The sequence below is a fragment of the Anser brachyrhynchus genome (genome assembly GCF_964034855.1).
Source record: "Anser brachyrhynchus genome assembly, chromosome: 1".
Lineage (NCBI taxonomy): Eukaryota > Metazoa > Chordata > Aves > Anseriformes > Anatidae > Anser > Anser brachyrhynchus.
Window position 1 is genome coordinate 117,047,092 of NC_137694.1, and position 25,303 is coordinate 117,072,394.

The following is a 25,303-nucleotide window of genomic DNA, read 5'->3' on the forward strand; positions in this document are numbered from 1 at the left end:
GTAATTTTTACCCCAAAGTGAATTGGTTAACATGAAATCAGTACTTTACTGTGTTTACGAAGATTGAGTTACTATGTCTCTGAGACAGACCTGTGAGTATGCTCTCTCACTGAATTCCCTAAAGAAGTAGAACTCTGCCTACAAACTTTTTTCCGGGGTTATGGACAACTATTTTTCTTCAAATCTGCTGTTTTTTGCCTTGCTTCCTTTCACAGTTAGGCAGGCTGTCAGAGCTGCCAACAACAGTCAATCCACATTTTCAGTGAAAACGGACATCACTTTAGTTATATAATGTTTTCTAATCAGGTCTTGGTATTTTGGCTCATGTTTTGACATACGACATGTTTCTCACTCAGTGCTATTGAAGCTAACTGTTGTAAGCTGTGCACAAAACAGAATGAATCTTCTGTGTAAATTTTTTTCCCTGTTCTTCAGTTCTGAACTGAAATGTTGGAAAGTGCAGGACAGAGATTTCAGAAACAGCTGAGGTGGCTCCCTGCCTTCCCACCTGCAGGAAAGACTTGTGAATCCATTTCCAGAAACTAGGCCCAGGAGACAGCCCACTGCCTAGACCTCCAGGTAGCTCATGTAGCCAAGAAGTCTGTTGCTTGGGAGCCACAGATACATACCATCTGCTCGTCCTTTTGCAGAACCCACAGGGGCCAGAATGCCCATCCATATTCCTGGGCTCATGATCAGGGAAGCAGTTATGTGGTGTCACATGCAAGTAACCACAGGAAGGTCATGAGACCTCCTCTAGGCTGACAGTAGCTCTACTGCCTGCTCTGGTGGCCCCAAGAAGTCACCAGGTTTGTTCAGAGCATTTCAGTCAAATCACAAATTGTGTGACCCCCTCTGGTCTCGAGTCTTCTGCTGCCTGTACAATACAGAATGGGACAAAACCATACCTGCTGAAATAATCTGCAACTGATGCCAAGGACTTATTGTTAGACTATACTGATATATGTGTATGGGAGACTAGGTACTGAGACAAAACCAGAGTTTTATGAAAAAATCAATATCAAATTTGTTTTAGTAGGGCTTTGCAAGGAGACCTTTTAAAAATTGCATCAAACAGCACAGCAGCAGAATTAATTTATACTCTGTCACATCTCTCTTGAGATCTGCTCCATGACAAAAATAAGATAGGCAAAAAACGTAAAGTTGGCAAAGCAATTAAAAGAATGAATGTGCTATATTTGGGAGCTGGTAACAAAGCTGTGACCTAACTATGAAAAAGCTGTAAACACTATGTGTGGTATATTAAAAAGGGCATATTTTAGATACCATTCTAAATATGTTTTTTTTTTTTTTTAAATAACCCCCCAAATTATAGACTAGTTCTATACTATATAAAGAATGAGAATTAATAAACATAAATACCTTCATGCTGTGAAAAGTACTGTACAGGCACAGTGATAAATACTGCTGGTAGCACATAAATCAATGAGCAGGTATTTTAAATTCAACCTCACAGACTCTGCTGACTCTAAATAAGCTTCCATTCACCAGTAACTATATCTACTAAGTCCTCTCTTGACAGTTACTTTTCCCTCTCTTTTAAGAGACTTTCAGCATACTTTTAACCACAAAGTCTCCACAGAATAACAACAAATCACTTCCTGCTTATAACTGCTTTTGTACTGCTCTCCATGAGTTTTATTCAAGTCTTTAGGACCAGAAAGAAGCTGTGGGTCAGAGAGTATGATACAACACCACTACACATTGAGTAAGAATTTGGGCAGTTGCCAGGCAAAAGCAAGACAAAAACTGTGTCAGAAAAAAAAATAAAAATGTATAGAATGTCTTCTACGACTACAGGACTCTCCTCAAGGAATGAGAGCTATTAAGCAGGGATGAAGTATACCTGGCAAAGTGTGGAAAGTACATCTTTGCAAACAAGCTTGCTAACTTAGTGAAGGGGACTTCAAAGTAGGTGTGCTTGAGGAGGGTTACCATAACAGAGAAGTAAGAGTACAAGGCACAAAGCAGATAGGACATGCTTCTGACCTTTCTCCTCTAAGAGCTGCATGGCTTAGGACCATTTAATATATTTGTATTCTACTGCATGTAGCTCTAGAGAATACACAATTAGAAGTCTGTGCATAATTGCAGAGCTACAACCTCACTGAGATTGTGGTTACTTGGTAGGATAGCACTCATGATTGGTGTGCTGCAATGGAGGGATGCAGACTCTTCAGGAACGACGTCTGGGAATGTGTGAAGGACATCTTGCTTGCTGTGTAAAGGAGTGTCATGAATACATGGAATGTTGTCTTGGGGGCAGGATCAGAGGACAGACCAGTAATGGTGATATTATAGTAGGTGTCTGCTACAGATGAGGCAGATCAGGCCTTCTTTAAGCAGCTGAAGAAAGCCCCACAAGCACATGGCTTGGCACTTGTAAGTGACTAACCATAGTGGAAACTGCTGGATGGGTAATATGATTGGAAGCAAGCAACCCAGGAGATTTCTAGAGCATTATAAGACCATTTCTTTTTGCAGGTGATCTGTAAACTGGCTAGTGGATATACTCTGTTGGACCTGTTGCTACAAACAAGGAAGAACTGGTTGAAAATGTGAAGATTTATGACAGCGTTGGCTGAGGTGATGAGGAGGATAGAGTTTAAGACCCTCAGAGAAATGAACTCATGGGAAACTGTCCTGGAGGGTAAAGGGGCTCAGGACAGCTGGCTGGTCTTTAAGGACAATCTCCTCAGAATGCAAGAATGGTCTTCTGTAACATATGAGAAGTTGAGAAAGTTTGGCAGAAGGCCATAGATCCCAACTGAGCTCAACACAAAAATGAATGACACAGAAGGTGAAAAAAGGGACAGGCTACTTGGGAGGAAGACAAACACACTGTATTTGTAGGGATAACATTAGAAAAGCAAAAGCTCAGATGGAGATGAAATTACCAAGGCAGATGAAGGGCAACAAAAAAGGTTTCTTTAAGTAATTAAGCAGCATGTGAAAGTCTAGGAGGAGTTTAGATGCACTGCTCAGTGAGGCAGGGGAACTAATGAAAAGGAATTTGGAAAAAAAGTTGAGGTAGTCAATTTTTTTTCCCCCTCTGTTTTAACTGGTAAAGTTTACACTCAGATCTCCAGATCACTGAATCTCCTCAAACAGTATGTGGGAGTGAAGCTGTACTTACAATAGAGGGAGAGTGAGTTAGGGAGCATTTAAGAATCACTTAATTAGACATACACCCCATTTGGTGCTATGGGTTTCTGTATCTGAAGGTGATGAAAGAGGTGGCTAATGCCATTGTGAGGCTAATGTTGGTTGTATTTGAAAGGCCATGGCATTCAGAGGAAGCTTCTGAAGACTGGGAAAAGGTAAATGCCGTGTTCATCTTCAAGAAGTGCAAGAAAAAGTATCCAGATAACTACAGGCTGGTCAGCCTAGTCTCAATGACCCGATAAAGTTATTGAGCAAATCCCACTGGAATCCATTTTTAAACACATGAAGGAGGGGAAGGAACAACTGATCTGGATTTACCAAGGGCAAACCACACCTAACCAACCTGATTGCATTCTATGACAAGGTGAATTGCACTGTGGACAAGGGGCAGTGGATGTTGTGTACCCTGGCTTTAGCAAGGTCTTTGACCAAGTCTCCTGTAGCCTCCTTGTCACCAGACTGGTGAAATACCAGCTGGAGTAGCGGACAATAAAGCTGAATGGAAAATTGTCCGCACTCTTGGGATCAGTAGTACGAAGTTCAGGTGCAGGACAGTAATTAGTAGCATCCCTCAGGGATTGTTTTTTGGGACCAATACTGTTTAATGTTTTCATTAGTGACAGAATAGAGTACACTCTCAGCAAGTAAGTGAATGGCCCAAAACTGGGGGGAATATTTTATATGCTGGAGAACAGGGCTGTTGTTCAGAGCGACCTAGACAGGCTGATCAGAGACTCATGAAGTTCAGAAACATCAAATACAAAGGCCTAAATCTTGGATGGAATAACTCCATGAACCAGCACTACGTGGTGGCCAAATGTCCAAGAGGAAGCTCTGCAGACAAACAGGCCTGGTGTTAGCAGCTCTTCATTCCTAATGGTATAGGCCAGCTGACCCAGGGAGGTGATTCTTCCCCTCCACTCTGCACTTGTGAGACTGCATCTAAGTACTGTGTCCAGTCTTGGGCTCTCCAGGAAAAAAAAAGACATGTACATACTGGAGCAAGTATAGAACAGGGTTGCCAGGGGATAGTCAGGAGGCTGGAGCACAGGACATATATACCAGGACAGGCTGAGCCATCAGGGTCTGTCACCCTTAAGAAGACAAGGCTCAGAAGAGACTGTATTGCTGCCTACACATACTTGATCAGATGACACACAGAAGACGGAGCCATGCTCTTCACGAAGCTGCAGGGTGGGAAACATTTTCGACGTGGGAAATGACTTGAGCAATCTGATGTAATTAAACTCACTTTGAGAAGGGTGTTGGACTAGGTCAAATCCAGAAGTACCTTCTGATCTAAATTATCCTATTATTCTATGAAAGATTAAAAATCGCAGTCCTGTTCCATGCAAGATACATATATATTAACTGAAACCAAACACCAACAGAGATAACGCGCAACTCTCTGAGAAAAAGAAACACATTAGAATGCCACCAAGATGTCTCCTCAGTTATACAGTGGGAAAGACTCCAGTAAAACAAGTATGGCATTTTAGGCCCTTGGCAGAATTGTATGTCTTTCACATCAGAACGCTTTCTATGCACAGTTGTCTAAACAAGTTCTGCTTTTAGCTTTCACTACCAGGAAATCAGAAAGTGATAGAGAGGTCATCCTATTCCATATCTTAATATGAGTGGAATGAAGACAAGAACCAACTGACAGTATCCTGAAAAGGAAAATCACTGAGAAGGAAAGCAGTCTCCCTTTATTGTCTTTTTATAGCACAGTTCTACTTACATGACTCCTTTCCATTAATCTCTAGGCATCACACAGAGGTAGCAGAAGACCGATGCACAGTTTAAAGACCTGCTTCATTGGAACCACCAGGACAAGCCCATTTAAAGGGTTTGATCCTCTGAGTGAACAGCTGATGAATGAATCACTGCTTGTCTAACAAAACCCTCCCTTCCCCCAAAAAAGTAAAACCCCAACCACAAATCAACGAGAGCACTTTTCTAATCAAGGGAGCAAAATAGATTTTAAAGTGTATTTCTGACTGAGTGATGCCGTAGTGTTTGTTGACACTCTAATTATATAGCTGATCTATATTTACTCGTGTCTTAACCTCTCCCTGCTTTCTGTATCTGTTGCAATGTTTCCCAGCCCTTCCTGCAGCAGTGAACCTTTTTTCTCCTACCTTGGGCACATGCCAGGTTTCTTTCCATGTTGCTTTTTAACTGTCCCGAGATTGCAATTTTCCAGGCTGAGAAAGAGAAATCTAACTCAATTAGCACTGAGGGCTAGCTGACAGCTTGTATGTAAATACATCAGTACTCGTAGCTCTGTATTTTTTCTGTATTTGTAGAATAAAAAAGAGAAAGTTATATTTAATAATGCCTATATAATAATATAGGCAACACATATAAACAGGGTAATATTGGATCCTTGCTTGCCGTTTATCTTTCCTACATAATAGACTGCAGTGGAGAATAATTTTTATTTTTCCACACATTAATCATTCTTGCTTCTTGAACCATCCCAGGCAGATATTGTCCTTGAGATTCAAAATAGTTAAACAGGGGCAGCAAAAGTCTTATTAGCTTCTACCCTTGCAAAGCAAACTGAACTGTGCAAGAGACAGCAAATCTTTGTCTTAGAGTATCTCAAGGTCATGTGAGGGTTGTACTTTGTAGTAAAAATGTGCACAATATGACCAACAGAGATAATTTGTTTTCCTTACGGTGACAAATACCAGAGGAACATTTTTATGTAAAGGAACTTTGTCCATCTTGTTAGCCAAAGAACATTGTCTGAAATGTACTGTACTGACTTGTTCTCAGTAGCCACATAATGTTTGTAAAACTTAATCTGCAAAGATGATAACTTCCCCATAAGTTTTCATTTACCATTGCTCTTTTCTCTTTCACTTCACCGGTGCTGCTTTCTATTTAAATGGCAGATATTTAGCAAAGTTATCTTGCTACTAAGGCTTTGACTGAGGGAAGAAGTCTGTTCAGGAATTTTATACAGCTCTATGCCTCCAACTACAACATTTAAAATCTATGGTGGCAGGAGAATTGATAAGGAAATAGGCCTTCTGTTTATTCCCCTCCCCAACTTAATTTAAGGCCATTTTCTCTGTCATCTGCTTGTCTCTATGAACAGTGAATACAAGAACTTCAAGAACTTCCATGGGATACATAGACCACACTTGCACAGGAGTGCTGGCATGTAAGCACCTCTGCAGCAGACTTGTTCCACTGTAAAACTAGCTCATAAACTAACTCTACTAAAATATTTTTTTTTATTTAACAATCCTTTTATGGACAAAAGATAACAAAGCATTTTGTTAGAAATAAAACTGTGGGTGGGGGTTTCTGTGTTAAATGTGTCCTGCAGTCTGGCATTTAGAGAAAAGTGCAACCTGGCATCTGAAAACAGATAACTGAGTATGATTACTGCATTGCTCATGACACAGGACTGATACAGACCAGCTCTGTAAAGCCTCCCTTAATGCTGATCTGTGAAACACTACTAAGAAATAGTACAGGGACTGTCTTCACAGATATAAATGCGCGCACATACACACACACCCCTTCAAGCACACAGGGAGCAGTAGGATAGCTATAGAAGTATATACCAGTAATTAATAATAACCACAAACATCTCCAAGTGCTTCTACTGTGGGCTATGGAATACAATGACAACCTCTCATCACTCTTTAATGAACATCACAAAAATATACAAGTAGAATTCAGTACAGGTCAAGCAAAAAAGGTAAGTGTTCCTGTCATCATCTATCACATTTTGTTCTGAGGTACTCCAAAGTGTACCCATACAATAAGTAGTCATGAAAAGGTAGTTCTATAGATGAAAGAGCAGCAAACTGGAGAGCAAATGTGAAGGTAGAAAGTTTATCTTTCTGATGATGTAAATATACTGGGGGAAAAAAAAAAAAAAAAAAGAAACATTGCAGCTTTCTGTGTGGTTAAGTAGCTAAAGAGCCAGCAGCACCATCTGGCGTTCCTTCCAACCACTGGTGAAGCATTTACTTTCCACTCTGATGAGAGCCCTAAAAGCAAGGTCCAGTTCTGTAAAACGTGACCTCTTTAACCGACTGCACGCCATAGAAATGTATGAGCCATGATAGAAAAATCTCTGGTCAGTTTGCACTTTAACTGTACAGTCAAGACATTTTGGTTTGCACGGTTACAATTATTAAATTAATAGCGTTAAGAATAAGCACTCCCAAATCATAAATAAAGCAATGATCTCCAGTCCTGAGCTTCATAAATGACCAATAAATCCTGTTTACATCAGAATGTATGAGTTTGAGCTCACGTGGTTTTCGTTCCATCCCTCCTTGAGTACTTGCAGAATTAGTTCACTTGGTAGAAGAGTGGGCTGGGTGAGACTGTGTCTGCCTCCAAGGTGCCATGCAGACGTACCTCAGGCCTTCTACTGTCTCAGCAAGCTTTGGAAACAATCCTGAGGCACAACTGGAAGTTTCCTGTCAAACTCTTACTAGCTGTGGAACAATACCTTTATTGTTTATTAAACTAAGATTGCATTTTGCAACTTGCATCAAACTACATTTGATGAGAAGCCCTACTTAAAAGCTAAATCAAAACCTTGGATAAAACCTAAATACATTCTTTGTCAAAGCATATTAAAATAAATATGCATTGCTATTTAAAAAGAACAGTTGACCCTTGTGTTTAATGATAGCTAGTCTTTTGTGATTCAGAGAAAGAGATGCCTGATAATCGATTCAATTTTTCTCATCGCATTCTCAGAAAGTAATAGTGTGTAAACCTAGAATGAGCAAATACTCCTGCCACAAATAAGCTTATTCACAAGCAAATATGTTTGTTCATAAGTCATTATGCTCCTTCACGCATGAATACCCGGGCCAAAAAGGTAGGAAACTAAGATGAAAACACTAATCCAATTCAGCAATTAGGAGCTTAAATACATGTTTTCAGATACAACAGAGCTCTACAAAGCTTGCAGCTGATCCTGTGTAGGAAACATTTTGTAAGTCAGCACTCTGCAATATCTTTTAAGTACTGTAAAAGTTTGATAGGTGGGAAAAAATAAACCAACTTCTCAGCCCCAGAATCCCCCTTTACTCTTAGAGGAAACAACAACAACAACCAAAACAAAACAAAACAAGCACCACCAAACTCAACAAAAACAAATAGCAAGAAAGTAAGTGACAAAGAAAATATCAAGCACTGAACATCTGCAAATACAGTTTTAGCTCTGCAAATCTGTGCAGCCTTTTTGTGGCTGTGCTGTGGGACTTACCGTGGGATAGGGGTGTGAGCAGAATACGGTGTATTTCCGGATGATGCCATTGAGCTTGAGGGGAGGGAGCCAGGACACAAAGACAGTGGAGGCTGAAGATGCAGCTGCTTTGACACCAGCAGGAGGACCTGGAACTGGAGGAAAAAGCTGTGTTAGAGAGGGCCGGAGAAGTATGCTGCTTTGGTAACCCTGCCCCTCTGGACTGAGGGGGACACCCTGCACTAAGAAGCAGCCTCCACACTGCCCATACCGGAGGAGAGGGTTTGAAGGGTTATTCCCCTATCTGTAGGAGGAGAAAGCCTCTCCTTTAGAAGGAGGGGAAAGCCTCTGCTTCAGAGGGCCCCAAAGAAGAAGCTGCCACTGACAGTTAAACTTCTGTGTAGCATCATCCCCATCCTGCATACATGAAACTGTATCAGCTGTGGCCAGTGAAAATCGCCAAACAACATAATACTGTAAACGTTAGCTCAATTTTGAAGGAATGACTCATGCCAAATGATTATATGCTGTATAAATAATAGGCATGTGAACAGCTTAATGGCTATACACAGTAGAGCTGTGAATTTAATGAAGTGGAGAGCAAACGAGCTGTAGTCCTGTGCAATTAGCACTGCCTGATGTGACCCAGGTACACCCAGTAGCATAATGTGAGAGCAGCCATATGGCCTCACAGTCTCCTTCCCCTAGCCTTGCCCTCAACAGCTCAGACCTGTATCTAACATTGCAGTATGTGAGCACATATTTATTTTGCTATTAGTAGTAGCTATCTTTATAAGTTATTGAAAACTGACAGAAAGGAAAAACAGTTCTCTGAAACTGGAAAATACTTAAACTAGGAAATGTTAAATTCTTGGTACATAATCCTAACTCTTTGCACACTTGCACTTTGAGAAGGACTTTAAATTCATGAGCATATATTATTTTTCAAGCTTATGTTATGCTGTATAATATTCTCTAACTTTGCAGTTGCTCCTGTATGTGAACAAAATTCCTGCATGCTAGAATACCCATGAAGTTACACATACATATAAGCTTATACTTAAACCAAATAGGAAGGGTAAAATAAAGTTTCCCAGAAAAAAAAAATCTGAACAAGAGAATATTTTAAAATAGATTTACAATCATAACAATTTGGAAGATATTTTAGTATTGCATGTGCGGAATATTTATGGTAAAGTATTAAAATAGGTATGTTGCATGGAAATTATTACATGTGGTATTAAAGACAAAATGAAACATTTTGATGGATTCTCTTCTCTGCAGACATTTTGGGTCATAAGGAATTTCATATTTTTGTTAAATTTCAAATAAAACAAGCAGAACATTAGAATTTCCAGTAAAATAAAAATTCCAGAGCTTGATCAACTTTCTCTACACTAACTGAGAACATTGATTGTGTACTACAGATAGACAAAACATTGTCCAGCAAGCTCATCTTTATAGGTGGTCCTTAATCTTTGTTCTACCTCATTTAAATAAATAGATATTACACTGGTACAAAAATTTGCTTATAAAGAGAAGTCAGACTGTCTGGGACCTAACTTTGCTTAGCTATGTAGCTAACTATTTCAGACTGTAAAAATCATATAACGAAACCTTCAATTTTATGTCTGTACAGGTACTAGTAGAAGATGCAAGAAAACTGATGGATAAGCACCAGTCAGTGCAACGTTTCTGAATATGCATTTTCTATTTATAATGTGTTGAAACAGCTAATAAGGCATCAAGTGAGAATGTCATGATTATAGTTGCATGCAAACCCAGCCCCTTGCTGCAAAGGGGCTAGTTCAGTTAGCAGTTCTATACAATGCAGAGTAAATATTGATGCTTGACAGCATTCAACTTGTTATTTATACCCAGTTCATTAGAAATGCTATTTGCTCCCGCTGCTGAAGAGTGAAAGCTAGCTCTCCAGGGTAATTACTTAACCCACTGGAGGATTCCTTTACGGTTAGTAATGTTTTCTGGAAATCACTGCAAATAGACGTATGAGGTTAAAGTAATTTATTGTTAAATTAGGGTGTGATCTATAGGGACAGGTTCTGGTGGTAATTGGTCGTGGATGTCAGCTGTTGAGGGATTAACTCAGTATTCATCTAGCATTTTCCAGTCAATGGACACATGTGGAAGATATTACTTGTCATTGGACAGTATTTCTATTTGGTATACAGACTAGCAGAAAGGGAGGCTAGAAAGAATTCAAGAAGCCATATAGTGAAATTTCTGAACCTTTTCTAATCTGAGGACCCTTTCCACCTTTTTGGTGCAGGGACTGGAATTGGGTAACAGTTTTGGCAGTGCTGCCGAACTTATTCCAAATATTCCTTTATTCCTCTTCTTTTTGTTACAGTACCTTTGTTTGCTATGTTGCACATGTGGAAATGAAAGCATGTGAGGAAGCATTTATATTTCATTGGCAAGAATTCTGCAGGCTTTCATTTGATGTCTTACAGACCACCTCTGTCCTCAGTCCAGAGGGTAAAGTCATTGTTCATCGTCATTCCCTTGACCTAAACAAGACTATTATGAGCTAACGCAGCACTGGCTGAAACATTTGTTACTAAACATGGTTTCCTTTCAAATCTGAAGAAGTTGTGCTGGGGGAATGTGGTGCCTACCTTTCCTTGGTGAGAAAAAAAAAATATTTCTATGCTAACAAAACATTTTCTCTCATTGCACCCTGTAGCTTTGCTCAGCCATACTGAGACCTCAGTAGTAAGAGACCTGGGCTGTCTCACTGAGCTCCACACAGGTCTTTGTTTAGAATACTAATTCCCATAGAGCCCAGAAAAGACAAGCTAAATATGTTCTATACGAGATTCTTTTTCCTTTGGTCACCAGGGGTAAAACAGTGATAAGAAGCTGGAGAAAAAATGGGGCTGAGCACTGAGAACTACTTTTAGCTGACTTTTCCTTCTTCCAGAGCAGATTTGGCAAGTTTAAAATCAAAGATTTTAAATTCTCATTCTCCAGCTAACAAGGCTTTGAGACATAGAAATAGCATACAGCTTTCATGTGGAGGAGAACACTTTGTATTCTTGACACTGCAACTGAAATGCAAACGCAGAGAAAAGCAATTATACAACTAGTCCAGGGAACAGTGTATTTAGATGTGTGGGATAATGGGGAGGAGCTCCAGGAACTTTCTCATTCCCCTTTTCATAAGCAGTGAGATTATCACCATTTTTCTTCACAGTACTGCACAGCAGGGAGGCAACTGCACTAAATGCTCTGCTTTTAAGAGTGATATCACCAATATATCAGAAAACCAAACCCTGCTCCTTAAAAGGTTTTGTACCACACAAGACCATCCTATGCAATGTTACATTTATGAAAAACAAAACAAAATAAAATCCAGACCTTTTCCAGTAGTGTCTATGTTTGTATAAATATTCCATCTGCAATTTATATATATAGTAGCTAAAATACATTCACAGATGCTGTCCATCCCTCATTCCCTCTAAACTGGCCTCTATTAATTAGACCATTCCCACCAAATTCTGCCAGTTGACAAGGGGATCACTTATTGTTTTGTACTTTCTTTTGTTAGTCAATAAGATAAAGTCAGAGATCTCTGAAAATAAAACAGATAGATATGATATGCAATCTCTGAAAAGAAACTGATGTAAAAAGGAAACATGCATCCTCCTGCATCACATAAACCTCTACCAGGCACTAAATCGAAAGCAGCTGTGCCAGGAAAAATTGCCAACTGCAGGAAGTTTTCCTTGGGATGGGGCTCTGGAGGCCATGTCCTCCACTACTCCCTTCCGTACAAAATCAGAAGTGCTCCTGCCAGCCAAGCTGTTGGCTGATGTGTCCAGCTTGTATGGGAAACAAATTCATTCGCTCAAATACAGTTTCACAATACTTCATTCGCAGTGCAGAACCAGAGGGAATTTGTCACACCCATCACTACCAAGTGGGGTAGTTTTTGAGACCATACTTTGAACACTGAGAGGAAGAGAATTTGAAGAACTATTTCAATTTTCAATGATTTAGAAAAAAAGTCCTCAGATGAAGAAGAGAACCAGCTTATTAGAAACTCTGTGCAAAGTGACAAAACCAAAATCAGTTCTTAAAAGTTGGACATTTCCACTTCACTTATTTTTCTGCCAAAAGGGACTTTTAGAAAAGCAGTTTCTTCTTCAGAAGGCTAATGGGGATAAAAAAAAAAAAAAAAAAAAAAAGCCCAAATATGATCACATTTAGAAGAAAGCTCCTTTCCTACTATTTGCTGCAACTATTCCCATTTCGTAAGCAGATCAGCAGTGGTGTCTGACCTCTGGTGTCTAAAATCAGTATCAAATGTTATATAAAATCGAAGCATTAAATTAATTTTACCCAGGCTGACTGCTTTACTCCCCGGGACATGCTTATTTTGCCACATTGGAGATTTTGGGCCTGCTAAAGAAATTTTGGGCTGATGTCTCTAAGCTGAACACCAGCAGGGAAGTAACAGGAGGCTATGATCTGCCTTTCAACAGTGGCAAGGGAACATGCTGCACCATCGATTTTACAATGAAAAGTTTCCCCTAATATAAAGGAAATGAAAAAAGGAAAAGAAATCAATGGTGTGAGATGGCCTCATAGTAATAATGATGCAGAGGGCTTGGAAACTACCCAAAAATGTCTCAGATTAACAAAATTTTATTAGAGGAGGGTGGAATATCTTGTGTCATACTTTTAACTAGAAGAGGTCTGGGAGCAGAACTACAAGGTTTCCATATCTAAGTTATGTTAAGATTTCAGTTACTTATATTCCTCATGATGAGAGGCTACTGAAAACTAATTTTAGAGCAGGATCTTTTAGGTCTACTGAAATTAGGCCTATGGAATAATCCTCCACAGGAGCCTCTTTTTTTCACAGAATATTACAGAAGAAATGCCTGCTCTTCCTGAGGACTGAGGCACCTGTTAGATGCATATACTTTGGCAATTTGAATGCTCTTTTCCCAGTTAACTTCCGTAGCCTAAAGGATGTTTAGATGTGGGATTTGGGCTTGACCTTATTTTTAATGGCAGCCCTTTATACATTTTTCATACTGGACCTTTATTGCTCTTAAAAAATTGTGAAGCTGAAGCAAAACATGAAATCATTGCACTTTCTGGCAACACCTTTCAGTTTACTTTTTCTGGACAAAAGATTTGATGAGTGGAACCACTGTGAGGCATCACAAAACATCTGAAAAGGTTAGTCACACTGCCTCAGGGTGAATTACTGCTGAACTACTGGCTTCGTTGCCAGAAGGATTAAAAATGAGAGATGAGCTGTTGCACAGCAGCCAGACACAGGCGGGGACTATGTGCCTCCCAGATCTCAGGGCCTGTCTGATCTCAGAAAGAGAGAGAGCAAAAGAGCCACCTGGAATTAGGGAGAAGCAAACTATGCAGAAGAGGATTAAGAAAAATGAAAAAAAAAAGCAGGGGGGGGGGGGGCTTCAGAAATGGTGTTTCAGAACTGTTTTGAACTGGTGACAGATCAGTGCAGATGGAATGGTGTATGTGACAGGGAGAGGGAGCAATGGACACAGAAACACTTCCAATAAGAAATACTGTTATAAAGCAGGTAGTTTTCCATTGGCATCCCTGGCCAGAAGGGCAGAGGGAAGTACCCAACCACTTTGCAGCAAAGGAGATTGCATTATGGTGCATCCCCAACTGATACAGAATATTTAGGAGGCTATGGAGTCCCCAGCACTGCAAGCTTTAGAGAAAAGTTTAGTAAACATCAGCAATGACTGCAATATATCTGATCCTCTTTAGAGCAAGTGGATGGTCTTGGTCACGTGTCAGGAAACTTTCAGGAGCATTACAACATTCATCTGTTGTCCCAGGTAAGAGACAGAGGTGCTGCAGGCTCCACTTCTGCCATCTGTTCAATCCCAGAAGCCAAAGGAACCTCACACAGAGACAAAGTGCTGTCTGCACCCAGGCAAGTTTTGGTAGCACCACATTTTTAACTTGAGAGGAACCAGTGCACGGCCTTCACAGATAGACCTTATGACTTGCTTTGCATATGTGTCATAGTGTTGACCCAGGAGTTGTCTCTGCGGTTGGGTTTTTTGAGGATTTCAGGAAATACGTTATCCCAGCATTGGATTGGCTGGCCGATTTGACATAAGGCAGCAGGACCATCAGGCCTATTTAACACATAAAGACACAGGCTGCAATGTTGCTCAAAGGTGTAGAAAAGCAAGCACATTCTTGCTGACTGCAGGGAGGCTCTAACATGGTTTGTGTCTCCCTGAGAACAGCCTGCCCCTGAGCTTCTGGAGCAGTGTGGGGCAATCCCCATGTTTGCCTATGGCTTAAGTTCCAGTCCCAAGGCTCTGGGGTGAGAGCTTTTGTATTCGGAGAACATTTAGGGAAAAGTTGCCTGCTGGGATCTGCTCAAGAAATAGAAAAAAAAAAAAAAGTAACTTGAAAATGCAGCAGGTGATTGTACAATTCTCCATATTTTATCTTTTTTTTTTTTTAATTATTTTTTAGATTTTTCTTTGGGATAACACCATCTACCTCCAATCGTCATGTGTTTCAAGGACACCTGAAACAAGACTCCTGTGCACCAAGTTAGTTAAAGGACTTTAGGGTGGGCTCCAGGTTTAAGATACACAAGTCTATGGCTGATCATTTGATGTCCTTTGCAGTTTCAGACTAGCTGCAGTATCTCAACACAGCTTTATACAGAGCCATTACTACAAGTTGGTTCAGGATCTCAGTGATGCCTACATCTAGTGAGTGCTGGAAGTAGACACACATTAACCAACATTGTTATATACCTAAATTTCCTCACATTTCTCAGCTATAAGACATCGACTGACTGTTTTTGCTGTTAATACAACTTTGATCAAAGTAGTGGAAATTATTAAGTACATGAAAATAGAACAAGGAGCAAATAAGTAATGTGATAATGTGAGAAAAACGTTTAGAAGTTCAATTTTGATTTGCATTAAACCCCCTGGATACAACTACATCTACAGCTTTCCAATGAATGTAAATTTTAGAATGAATCCCTTAATACTTAATTGGAAAAAAATCATAACATTCACCAAGTCAGTTAATCACTGAATTTACTCCCTTAGGCACTTTTGTAGATCTTATTAAAAGCAATTTATAAAAAAAAAAGTAAAATATATTTTTATGTTCATGAATGACCAGTAAACTGGATGAGTAACAATGAAAAATCTATTGACTAATTTCCTTGAAAAAAATGTTGTAATTGGAGAATTTTCCAATCTGATATTAGTGAAGTAACTTCATTGCTAGGACTGTGTGAATGTTTATTTCTGCCAAGAAATTCTTATGTAATAGGACCCAGATTTTCTAAAGTTTTTACTGAAGTATTTGGGCATTCTCATGTTTATTTTTGTTTGTTTGTTTGGTTTTGTTTGTTTGTTTTCTTCTTCTTCCAGGCATTTAATTGGGCTAGGGAGAAAACACAACCTGAATTTGAAATTCTGGTTCTTGAGAAATAGCTTAGTATGTAGCATCCCACTGAGGCAACCTGAACTGATTTCCATATTTCCATAGCTAAAGTTATAGGAAAGAGCTTATGAAACTTTTTTTTTTTCCCAGTAAGAATTTCATAAATTTTCAACATTCGTTTCTATGCTCTTGTCTATGAAGAATGGCAGAAGATTTTACTTTTGAAAGAAGAGGTGTTTGGAGGAAATTTTTGTTATACTGAAGAAAGTCTTAGATGTATATTAGTTATACAAGAAAGTCCCAGAATAGTCTTTCCACTTTCCCCATTTTCAATCATTTTGAATAAATCAACTCAAAAACTCTCAAAATTCTCATATAAAATCCTGAAGTATTTCAAGACAAAAATAGAGACGAACCTGTTCACATCATTAGAATTATCTACAAACTTCTAGCTAACCTGAACTGGAGTCTTGGAAACACTGTGATTGTTTTAAAAGTTGTGGGTGCAGACTGCTCTCTGCACACTCCCAACTCAAAACCTTCAGACAGAAATATCACTCTGGCTGTTTCTATACAATATTTGCACTATTTTGAAAGCCTGAGGCATACAAGCATCTTGTGGAAGTGGGAATGGAAAATGTTTTACTCCTTACCATCTTCTTTAGTGCGGGTGAAAATTTGTTCACTTCTCACTCCATCTCCAGCTCGTGTGAAAGCCAACACCTGTATGCTGTAGTTGGTATATTTTTCCAGACCATCAAGCTCCAGTGATGGCTGTGTGGTGGTGACATTCTTTATTTCTCCTAGCTCTGTAGAATAAAAAGGAATTTGAATTATTTGTTAGGTCAGTCTTTTCCCAGCTATTGGTACCTACTGTAAAAATCTTGAGGATTGAAAATCATATCAGAGAAGTAATGTTTCATTTTTACAAAATAGCAATGAATTGTAATCAATTAAAATAAATTCCTTTGTGTTCTGACTTCTTACAGTTCAAAGAAGATCCAGTTTTCAGTTTCAAAATGTTTCAAATTTTAAAAATACAGATAATAGAACTGAACATTTTATAATTATATACACAAATTATAAGATTTTTTTTATAAAGAACAGATAACAAGAAGAGATTATTATAAATTAAATGTTACTGAATTATTATATATTAAATTGCATATGTTAAATTATTATATATTAAAATATTATATATTATCTAATGCAAAAAATGAGAAAGCTATTTTCATAGTGTTTCCATTTTTAAGAAATGACTTTTCTTATACGAAACAACAAACAAAAAAAGCCTCTGTTTCAAAATATGTATCAAGTACTTCTGCAAAGCACTTGATGGCAGTAATACCAGCTAACAATAGATTTAAGCACAGTAAAACCAGATTTATTTGCAGAAAGATGATGCACTTCATATGATTTGTTTTTGCAACAGGCTAAGAACTACAACCCATACAGCAAAAAAGCTTGGAACATATTTCAGGCAGAAAATAAAGCTGAAAAAAACATTGCATGAACATCATCTTTCTTCATCATGTTGTAAGACGTCACGTAGGAGCTTAGATGTGCACTGATATTATTCACATAAGATCTGTTCCAAATACTGCAGGCATCACTGAAAAAGTTAGTTTTATATCAGTCATGTCTACATTGTTTGCACGCTTCTAATATATTTTTTATCTTTATGTTTAAATATACAAAGGAATCTAGTGGATTATTCCCAAATATTTTCGACTCTGGCATTACCAGCAGTAGCAAAAGGCCTCGGGGTAATTTTTCCAATCCAAGTTACCTTTGCCATACCAACAGAGGCCAGAATTTACAGGACAATTGTATATTACAGTAAACTATGATCCTGATTGATGCATACAAAAGAAGGGAGACAGCTCATTGCCCTAGAACTGTGAAAATTCAGCAGGGCAAAAAAGAATAAAGGCGTGTGCATCTCAAACCTACTACTTCTTAATATACAAGAAAGGACCACATATAGAATTATCATAATGTGATAAATGGCAGATATGGCAGATTATTAAGGTATCTCGGATATCCTTTGGTCATTTCCCTCATTCTCAGATCAGAACTCTATTTCCCTAGGAATTTTGCTGATAGTACAAAATATAAGCACAACAGGAGAGGCTAATATGAAAATAACAAGCCTTTTCCCAAAATCTTTTCTTCTTTTTTTTTTTTTTTTTCTTCTTCTTTTACCCTCACTGCAGAGATTAAATACATTCTGGAAAGGAAAAAAAAAAAAAAAGCAATAACCAATTGCCAACTAGCTACTCAAAAAAAGCTAAAATACAATACAGGATTAGGTAAGTGTGTTCTAGCTTTCTATCGTCATTCTTTAGGAAAGACTTTCTGAGCTATGTAACTGATGAAATTTGCTTGAGTCATTTTGGGTACTTTGGCGGGTCTATGGACTGTTGCAACCTCATGGTGGAAGCCTTCCTCAAAGACCTCTCTAGTCAGCTTTGCAATGTCCCCTACCATGTTAAAGCTCTACAGAAGATGGCTTCCTTCATGGGTATATGAAGCTTTCTCTAAACCAAAGAGAAAAATAAGTACAATGCCTTCACAACAGAGAATAAGTGATACAAATGCTATATATGACTTGTTACTCGGTGACAGTTTGAATTCTCTTACCTCCATCCAAGAGATTGGCCCAGTAGATAACTCTGAATCCTTGCAGAATCCCATTCAGTGTTTCTTTTGCCAGTGTTGACCAAGAAATAGAAATTGTTTCTGGTGATGTTGCAGTGGCTTGCACATTCCCTGGAGGACAACTGGGCACTGGAATAAGATATTCATCATTTTTAATTTGATGAACACAACTCAATGTTTACCACATTCATGTACGCCTTTTAGTAGAAATCTATATAAAAGAGCACTCTTCACTGTTATCAGCAGAATCCCCTTCAGCTACACTTTGAATTTGCATTGCTATCCTTCCACCCATTATTTAACTAGCAGTTACACATGGTTAAAAATGCAAGGCCTTTATTCTTGCTACAATCCCCATGTTTCTGCAAGTACAGCTGATTTTCCTGGAATTACTTTTGATGTACTCTTTCCCACTAGCTGACTAGTCTTTTAATGGTTTCTTTGTCATGTCTGTTGAAATGGGTCCTAAAGCTGAAATATGCAGAATATATTCTGTAAACTATTTAAACTTATTTTTGGAATTTTGTGTCCATATTGCCATCTTTCTGAACAATTCTAATCTCCTAAAATCAGTGCAGGGGAAAAGTGGCCAATTCTAGAAAAAAATACCATGAAAAATGTTCATAAAATACTTTCACTGACATTTAGAAAAAGTGGAAAAAGTCAGTGAAACATAAGGCATTTCCTGTTGGTCATTTAGCATCAGAGCAATAACTGCAGTATTAGTTTTTGGTGCTTATAGCTCATTTTTAATTTTGAGAGTGACCTGAAACTGAATGAGGACATTAAAAAAAAAAAAAAAGCAAACAAAAAAAAGACACCAATAAAAGTAAATATGCATGCCAGATTCTGAAGGAAATTCAGATTCTAGCAAAAAATACTACATGCCATAATACAAAATATATGTATGTGTGTGTATACTGTCTTCCGATATCTTGTGGTGATCTGTCTGGGCTTGGAAATGTTCAGAGTAAATGGAAAACTCCAGCTTTCCATGAAGTATATGCCTCAAAATCTATAGCTGTCAAGAACAGATGTGTGCTGCTCCATTTCCCACATGTAAAAAGACAGATTCCTAGACGGCACTTAATTCATTACACTGACATTAACATACAGTAGCTGAAAACCTCACCTACACTATCTTTTAGGATTATGTAGAGTTTTCTTTTATACTCCTCTAAAATATTGTGTCTCTTTTTGGATAAAGTATCATTCTCTTTTTCCACTAGAGGACTCCCTCTCATTGTTTGAGGAGTGAATTTTACATAGTTTGAAAAAAAAAACACAAACACAAAACAAACAAATAAACAAACAAAAAAAACCACTGAATTGTTCCTTAGATTAGACAGTTTGCATTTTGTCTGAAATGATGATTTTTCTCTCATTAGTTTGGATATCCTTGAAAAAAACACATATCTCTTTTTAGGTTGACAAGATGTAATACAAGAGCTCCTGTTTTCACAGCAGACTAATTTGAAAACAAAGCCAACAAAATTAACAGTATCACTTTAACTTTCTGAGTTATACTTCTTAGTATCTCAAAGTGCACTTTGAAGCTACAATGAGGTCACAAAATTTGCAAATATGAAAACGTCAGAGCAATAAGCTTCTTAATGAAAGCTAGTCAATATTATCCACACTGTGATATAATCCATCAATACATTCTGCATCACTTGCAATGACAATTGTACATGCTCATTGGCTAACCTCTTCCCATCCAGCTGTCTTCTGTGTCTAACATCTATGAAGTCTGGTCTTCTGCTATCCACTCTACAATAATCACTAATCAAACAGCAAATGTAACAAGGGAAAAAGAAATAAAGAAAGCATGTGACCCACAATAGCTGTTTATCAAGGACCTACCATCCTCAAGAGTCGTGGTGATGATTTCCTGAGAAGAAGGTCCTATTCCAGCCCGGTTACAGGCCTGGACTACCATGCCATATTGGGTGAATTTTTTCAGGTTATTCAGTGTATAAACTTCACTGTCCCCTGTGGTATCAATACTGATGATGTTAAACTGGAAATTGCCTCCTGCACTGTACTCCCGATAACCTATCTGGTATCCACGGATAATTCCATTTTGCAAGTGCTTCTTTGGAGCCTAAAAAGGATATGAAAAATTACATGTTAAATATCTATTGCCAAAGTCAAGTTGTCTCCCTTGAAAATTTTGAAATACGCACAAAGTCAGCTATTATTTTATCACTGAATGCAAGTCTATTTCTAGGTAACAATTCAAAAATCTTCTCTGAATATGACACAGAAACATTTTACAATGATATATAAATATGAATGTAGGATGTTTTCATACTGCATTCCTATGTTAAAAGAAAGACTATTAAATGGTTCATACACAGAAAAATCTGATAAGAAAATATTTTTTAGTTATAATTTAAATTTATAATATTTTGTTCTTCTATCAGATGAATCAATCAAAGTTGAGTTGATAAGGGTATATTTGCATTACAAGCATACAATTCGCAACTAATTCTGATTTTGTCAGAAGCCACTACCACTCACTTGCTAAGTCTTTAGTAAGGCATTTATAGATCTGTTGAAGGCAGTCATGTAAGTTTATTCAACTAGAAGTATTAGGAGATTTTTATGCTGTGCTTTGAAATATGCTTCTGTTCATTCAGTGTGTAGTGTGCAAAGATGATTAGATAATGAGTGCTGAAGGCAATAATGAATTGGAAAGCTGGGATTTGCATAATGAATAGCTATGAAAACAAGGTGTACAATATCTGGCTTTCAAGAATATGGACAGTACACATTTTTTGACCATAATTATGTACTGTAGTTCTCAGGCGAAGTATAAGATTCCCTGTACTTCCACTAGTGGAAATAATTTCTGCAGTAAAAAATGTAGTCTACAGTAAAATAAGGACTGGCAACTCAGGAAGAAAGACCATTATTGACAGAAATACGTTTTGATTCCGTTTAAACAGTAGCGGAGTACTTTCAATATGTGATTATGTTCTTGTCTGATATTCTAATGGATATTAGGTGTAATTAGAAAAAAACAATTTAAGTCACAGTTTATAATCCATGGACAAAAAGCTCTTCCAAATCCTTCAGCCTTCTTTCAAATTCTCACCAGATGCCCATGAGCTTATCTGTTCCACTGACCCATAAAAAAGGTCTTTGTGATGCATCTTATCGAAGAGAAGCATTAGATGAGTTCAACTGGCACAGACAGAATTTTCTCTTGTTACTATATCCAGCTAAATCTGCTGAGGAACACTTTCTCAAGAAGAATATCCTTTTCTGCCACAGGACCTGTCTATTTCAGCACATTTACTCTCTGCTGGAACAAAGTCTCACTGGAGCTAATAAAACCAGCATAGAATTTGCCTTTCATCCTCTACCAACAAATCATTGCTCTGCAAAAATCACCCTCTCCATATACAAAAGATATCACTGGATGGATCTGACTCACTGTATTATCCTTTAAGATGATTTATTTTCTTTCTTCCTTCTGCCTTCAGAAACAGAAGCAAAACTTGAAGCAAGAATAATATTTCCACTGTTATTTCAGTTTTTCTGGTACTGATAAGCTCTCTACAAACATGGTGCATTCTGCTCAGGTGTAGGTGACCAAATTAGGATTTAGCATACAGACTCAGGGCTTGAACTCCTTGTAAGGCACATTGCAAGGATTAGAATTATTTTTGTAATCTAATAGAATATTTTTTTCTTGTTTGAATACTTCTATGTTTTGTCAAAAAATTCTTTAGAAAGTTGTCACTACTGATGAGGAGAGGCAAAAAGGCCGAATTAAACTAATCTATAAACATTTCACACTGGCTAAAAGAAAGAGCTTGGACAAAGTAGCAGACAACTCAAACATTATTGTTAGAGGAATGAGAGCTTTCAGACCATGTTGCAGGTCTCTTTTTTAAATGCATTAAAGTCTGGAGGCACCGGTTTAATTATTACAGGACATCACTTCTCTCCATCAGTGTTAGATTCCACCATAATTTGGCAAATCCTCTACAGTCTGCATGGAATTTCTTGACTGAAATGTTAACATGAGCACTGCTGCAGGTGCAAATCTCAAGGTCTAAAGAATCTCAGAGTTAAAGGCTGCAAATGGAACTTTCCCAGGTACTGCCACAGGAGACTTTTGATCAAAAGCCTTTGCTGCAAACACACGCTGCACATTGAGCTCACAAAGAACACATGTAAAATACATACATACACCAGATAATGAAGTTAACTTATTGTTTAGTGAGTGGTATACGCTACCTACTGACACATACAGCACACATTAAGATACTGGATGTACAACACTATATACCATAAGGCATGGACTGCGTACAAAGAGAAGTGAGTGTATACCTTTTACATACTGGAATACAGAACTATATAGCACATATACACATATCATACTGTAAAGCAGATGAAACATAATGGTAAGTCATAAATCATAAATTTACTATGCATTGAAATGTTCTAGAGCAGAATAGCTTTTTCACTGAGAATTCTGTAATTATATACTTTCTTATTTTTTAATTGGAATAAGATGGTGAATTTGCCATTTTTTATGAAACATTTTTGTAATTTTTTTTAGATCAGGGGATTCTTTTTTCTTTAAGTAAAATATAAACATTTTGTTTTATTTTTCTTTTTCCACTTTCAAACATTATACAATAAAAAACAAGCTCTGAGTCACTCCAGAACAAAGCAGTGAAATATTCTGCTCCACAAAATTTCAAATGTTCCCTGTTAGCACTATCTAAATGCTTCATTTTGGACTGACTTTTTGCACAAATAAATCACATTTGATGTATATACCTCCTTGTTTATAGGTCCATTTTCAGTAGAAAATTCATTTGTCCATTAAAAGGTGTTCATGGGAAAAAATATTGTTAACCTTGCCAGTGGTTGCAGAATGTTATGAAAAAGTTTCAGTCCATGATCTTACTTCTTATCTCATAAAATGCAATATTTGTAAAATAAGGTACCAATGACTTCTGCAAAGTACGACAAAGTAATTGTGTGCATGCATAAACAAGAGAACAAATATTTCACATGCCTAAATTTAATGGTTTCTTTTACTTTATAAAGTGCCATAAGAAAAAATAACAAAAATTTTCATTCTCTTTCCTAAATGAGAATTCCTGTTTAATTCTCATTCTCACTGCATTATTATAGACAACCAAAAGTGCTGAGTGTTAAAAAGTCAGTCTGTTACCCAACATCTTACATGGACACATAGACATGGAATAGCGTCGAACAGTTTAGTTGGAAGGGACCTGCAAATATCATCTAATCTAACTGCTTGACCACTTGTACGGGGCATCAACAACCTCTCTAGGAAGCCTGCCCAAGTGTTTGACCACCCTCAGGGTAAGAAATCTTTCCTAACAAACATCCTGTCTGAACCTCCCCTGGCACAGCTTTGCACTGTTCCCTTGTGTTCTATCATTGGTTACCAGGGAGAAGGGATTAAATAGAACATAGACCTATGAAACTTTGTTTAAATAGGATTTTCTAAAAAGGGTGCTAAAATAAACTTTAAATGAAGATTAATGATGGCAGCAAGCTGCAGAAATAGTACTTAATACAAGATAAAATATAACTGATATGTTGTTCTCTCCTCTTGCTGTAACACTGTATTTAAATTAGGTTTTTCAACTTTAAACATAACTATGGTTCTGAACACAATCCCTTTTCTATAATGTCTTCATATGTTTCTATGGCAAAAGCTCCACATGCTTCTGAAAAAAAAAAAATATATATGACCAGGCTATTACTGGATGTTTTTTTCCCTCCATGACAAAACAGCATTGATTTCATGGGAATATTTCTTTACTCTCAAGTACTTGGTGTTGCACAATGCAACAAGTGCCTTCAGCAGTCCTACTCCTCTCTGTACTGCATAATGGGGACCTACCCAAAAGCCAGGATTCAGCATGGGACAGAACTACAGGATGTCTTGTGGTACCTTGTTGAGTATTGGACTAAAAGTGATCTTTTACAGAATCACAGAATTGTAGGGGTTGGAAGGGACCTCGAAAGATCATCGGGTCCAACCCCCCTGCCAAAGCAGGTTCCTTGGAGCAGGCTGCCCAGGTAGGCATCCAGACGGGCCTTGAATATCTCCAGAGAAGGAGATATTCTGCCTAGGCTAGAACTGTAAAATTTCAAGGAAAGTGAATGGCTCACTCCTGGCTTGGGATTTCTTAATTAGGGGACAGCTGCTACAAATTGTCATTCACAAAATAACTTGTCCAGTAAAGGTGGGACTAAGTGAGCACTAAACCCTCAGGAAGGTAGCTGTGACTTCAACTTTATCTGCAAAGGAACTTCCAGGTCAAGGAAAAGAATTAGGTTTGGACTGCATCCAACACCACACCTGCCATCAGATAAAGCAATGATTGTAAATCAAGGCAAATAGTTTCAAGCTCAGCATTCAGGCTCTTGAAAGTACAAAGATCACAATGAGCAGAATTTCAGTGAAATGCCAATGTTGCCTCCTGCTGTTGATCTCTCACAAGGAGACCTCTTAAGTTTCTGCTGCTTGCAAAACAGCACATCACAGGGTCTTGTGGCATGATGGGACCATAAGCTATTGCTGGCTAGAGGATATGCTACCAAGATAAGCTCACTGCCAAAGCTCCTCTTGTGTTGCATGACCACATATCAGACACCGCTGGTTAATAAATTTAAAGATCTGACATCTTGCCCATTTGGCAGATGTAGAGACACCATGGTGCTGTAAATGCATAGCCTTGGCTGTGAAGGAAAAATAAGGCAGACAGCAGT

The 25,303-nt window shown here is 38.0% G+C and overlaps 1 protein-coding gene across 7 annotated transcripts in view; it reads right to left on the minus strand.

Moving 5' to 3' along the window:
• The window catches only part of DSCAM (DS cell adhesion molecule), a 473,116-nt gene that overhangs the window by 72,299 nt on the left and 375,514 nt on the right, over nt 1-25,303 (minus strand). For all 7 annotated transcript variants that reach the window (XR_013945106.1, XR_013945107.1, XM_080576586.1 and 4 more), the window contains 4 exons: nt 20,393-20,633; nt 18,512-18,658; nt 16,522-16,677; nt 8,441-8,574 (listed from right to left, as the gene is read on the minus strand). Coding sequence is in view for 5 of the 7 variants with exons in the window: in XM_080576586.1 (XP_080432712.1) it covers nt 8,441-8,574; nt 16,522-16,677; nt 18,512-18,658; nt 20,393-20,633 (678 nt within the window). In the remaining 2 variants the exon portion in view is untranslated. The remainder of the gene's footprint in view (nt 1-8,440; nt 8,575-16,521; nt 16,678-18,511; nt 18,659-20,392; nt 20,634-25,303) is intronic.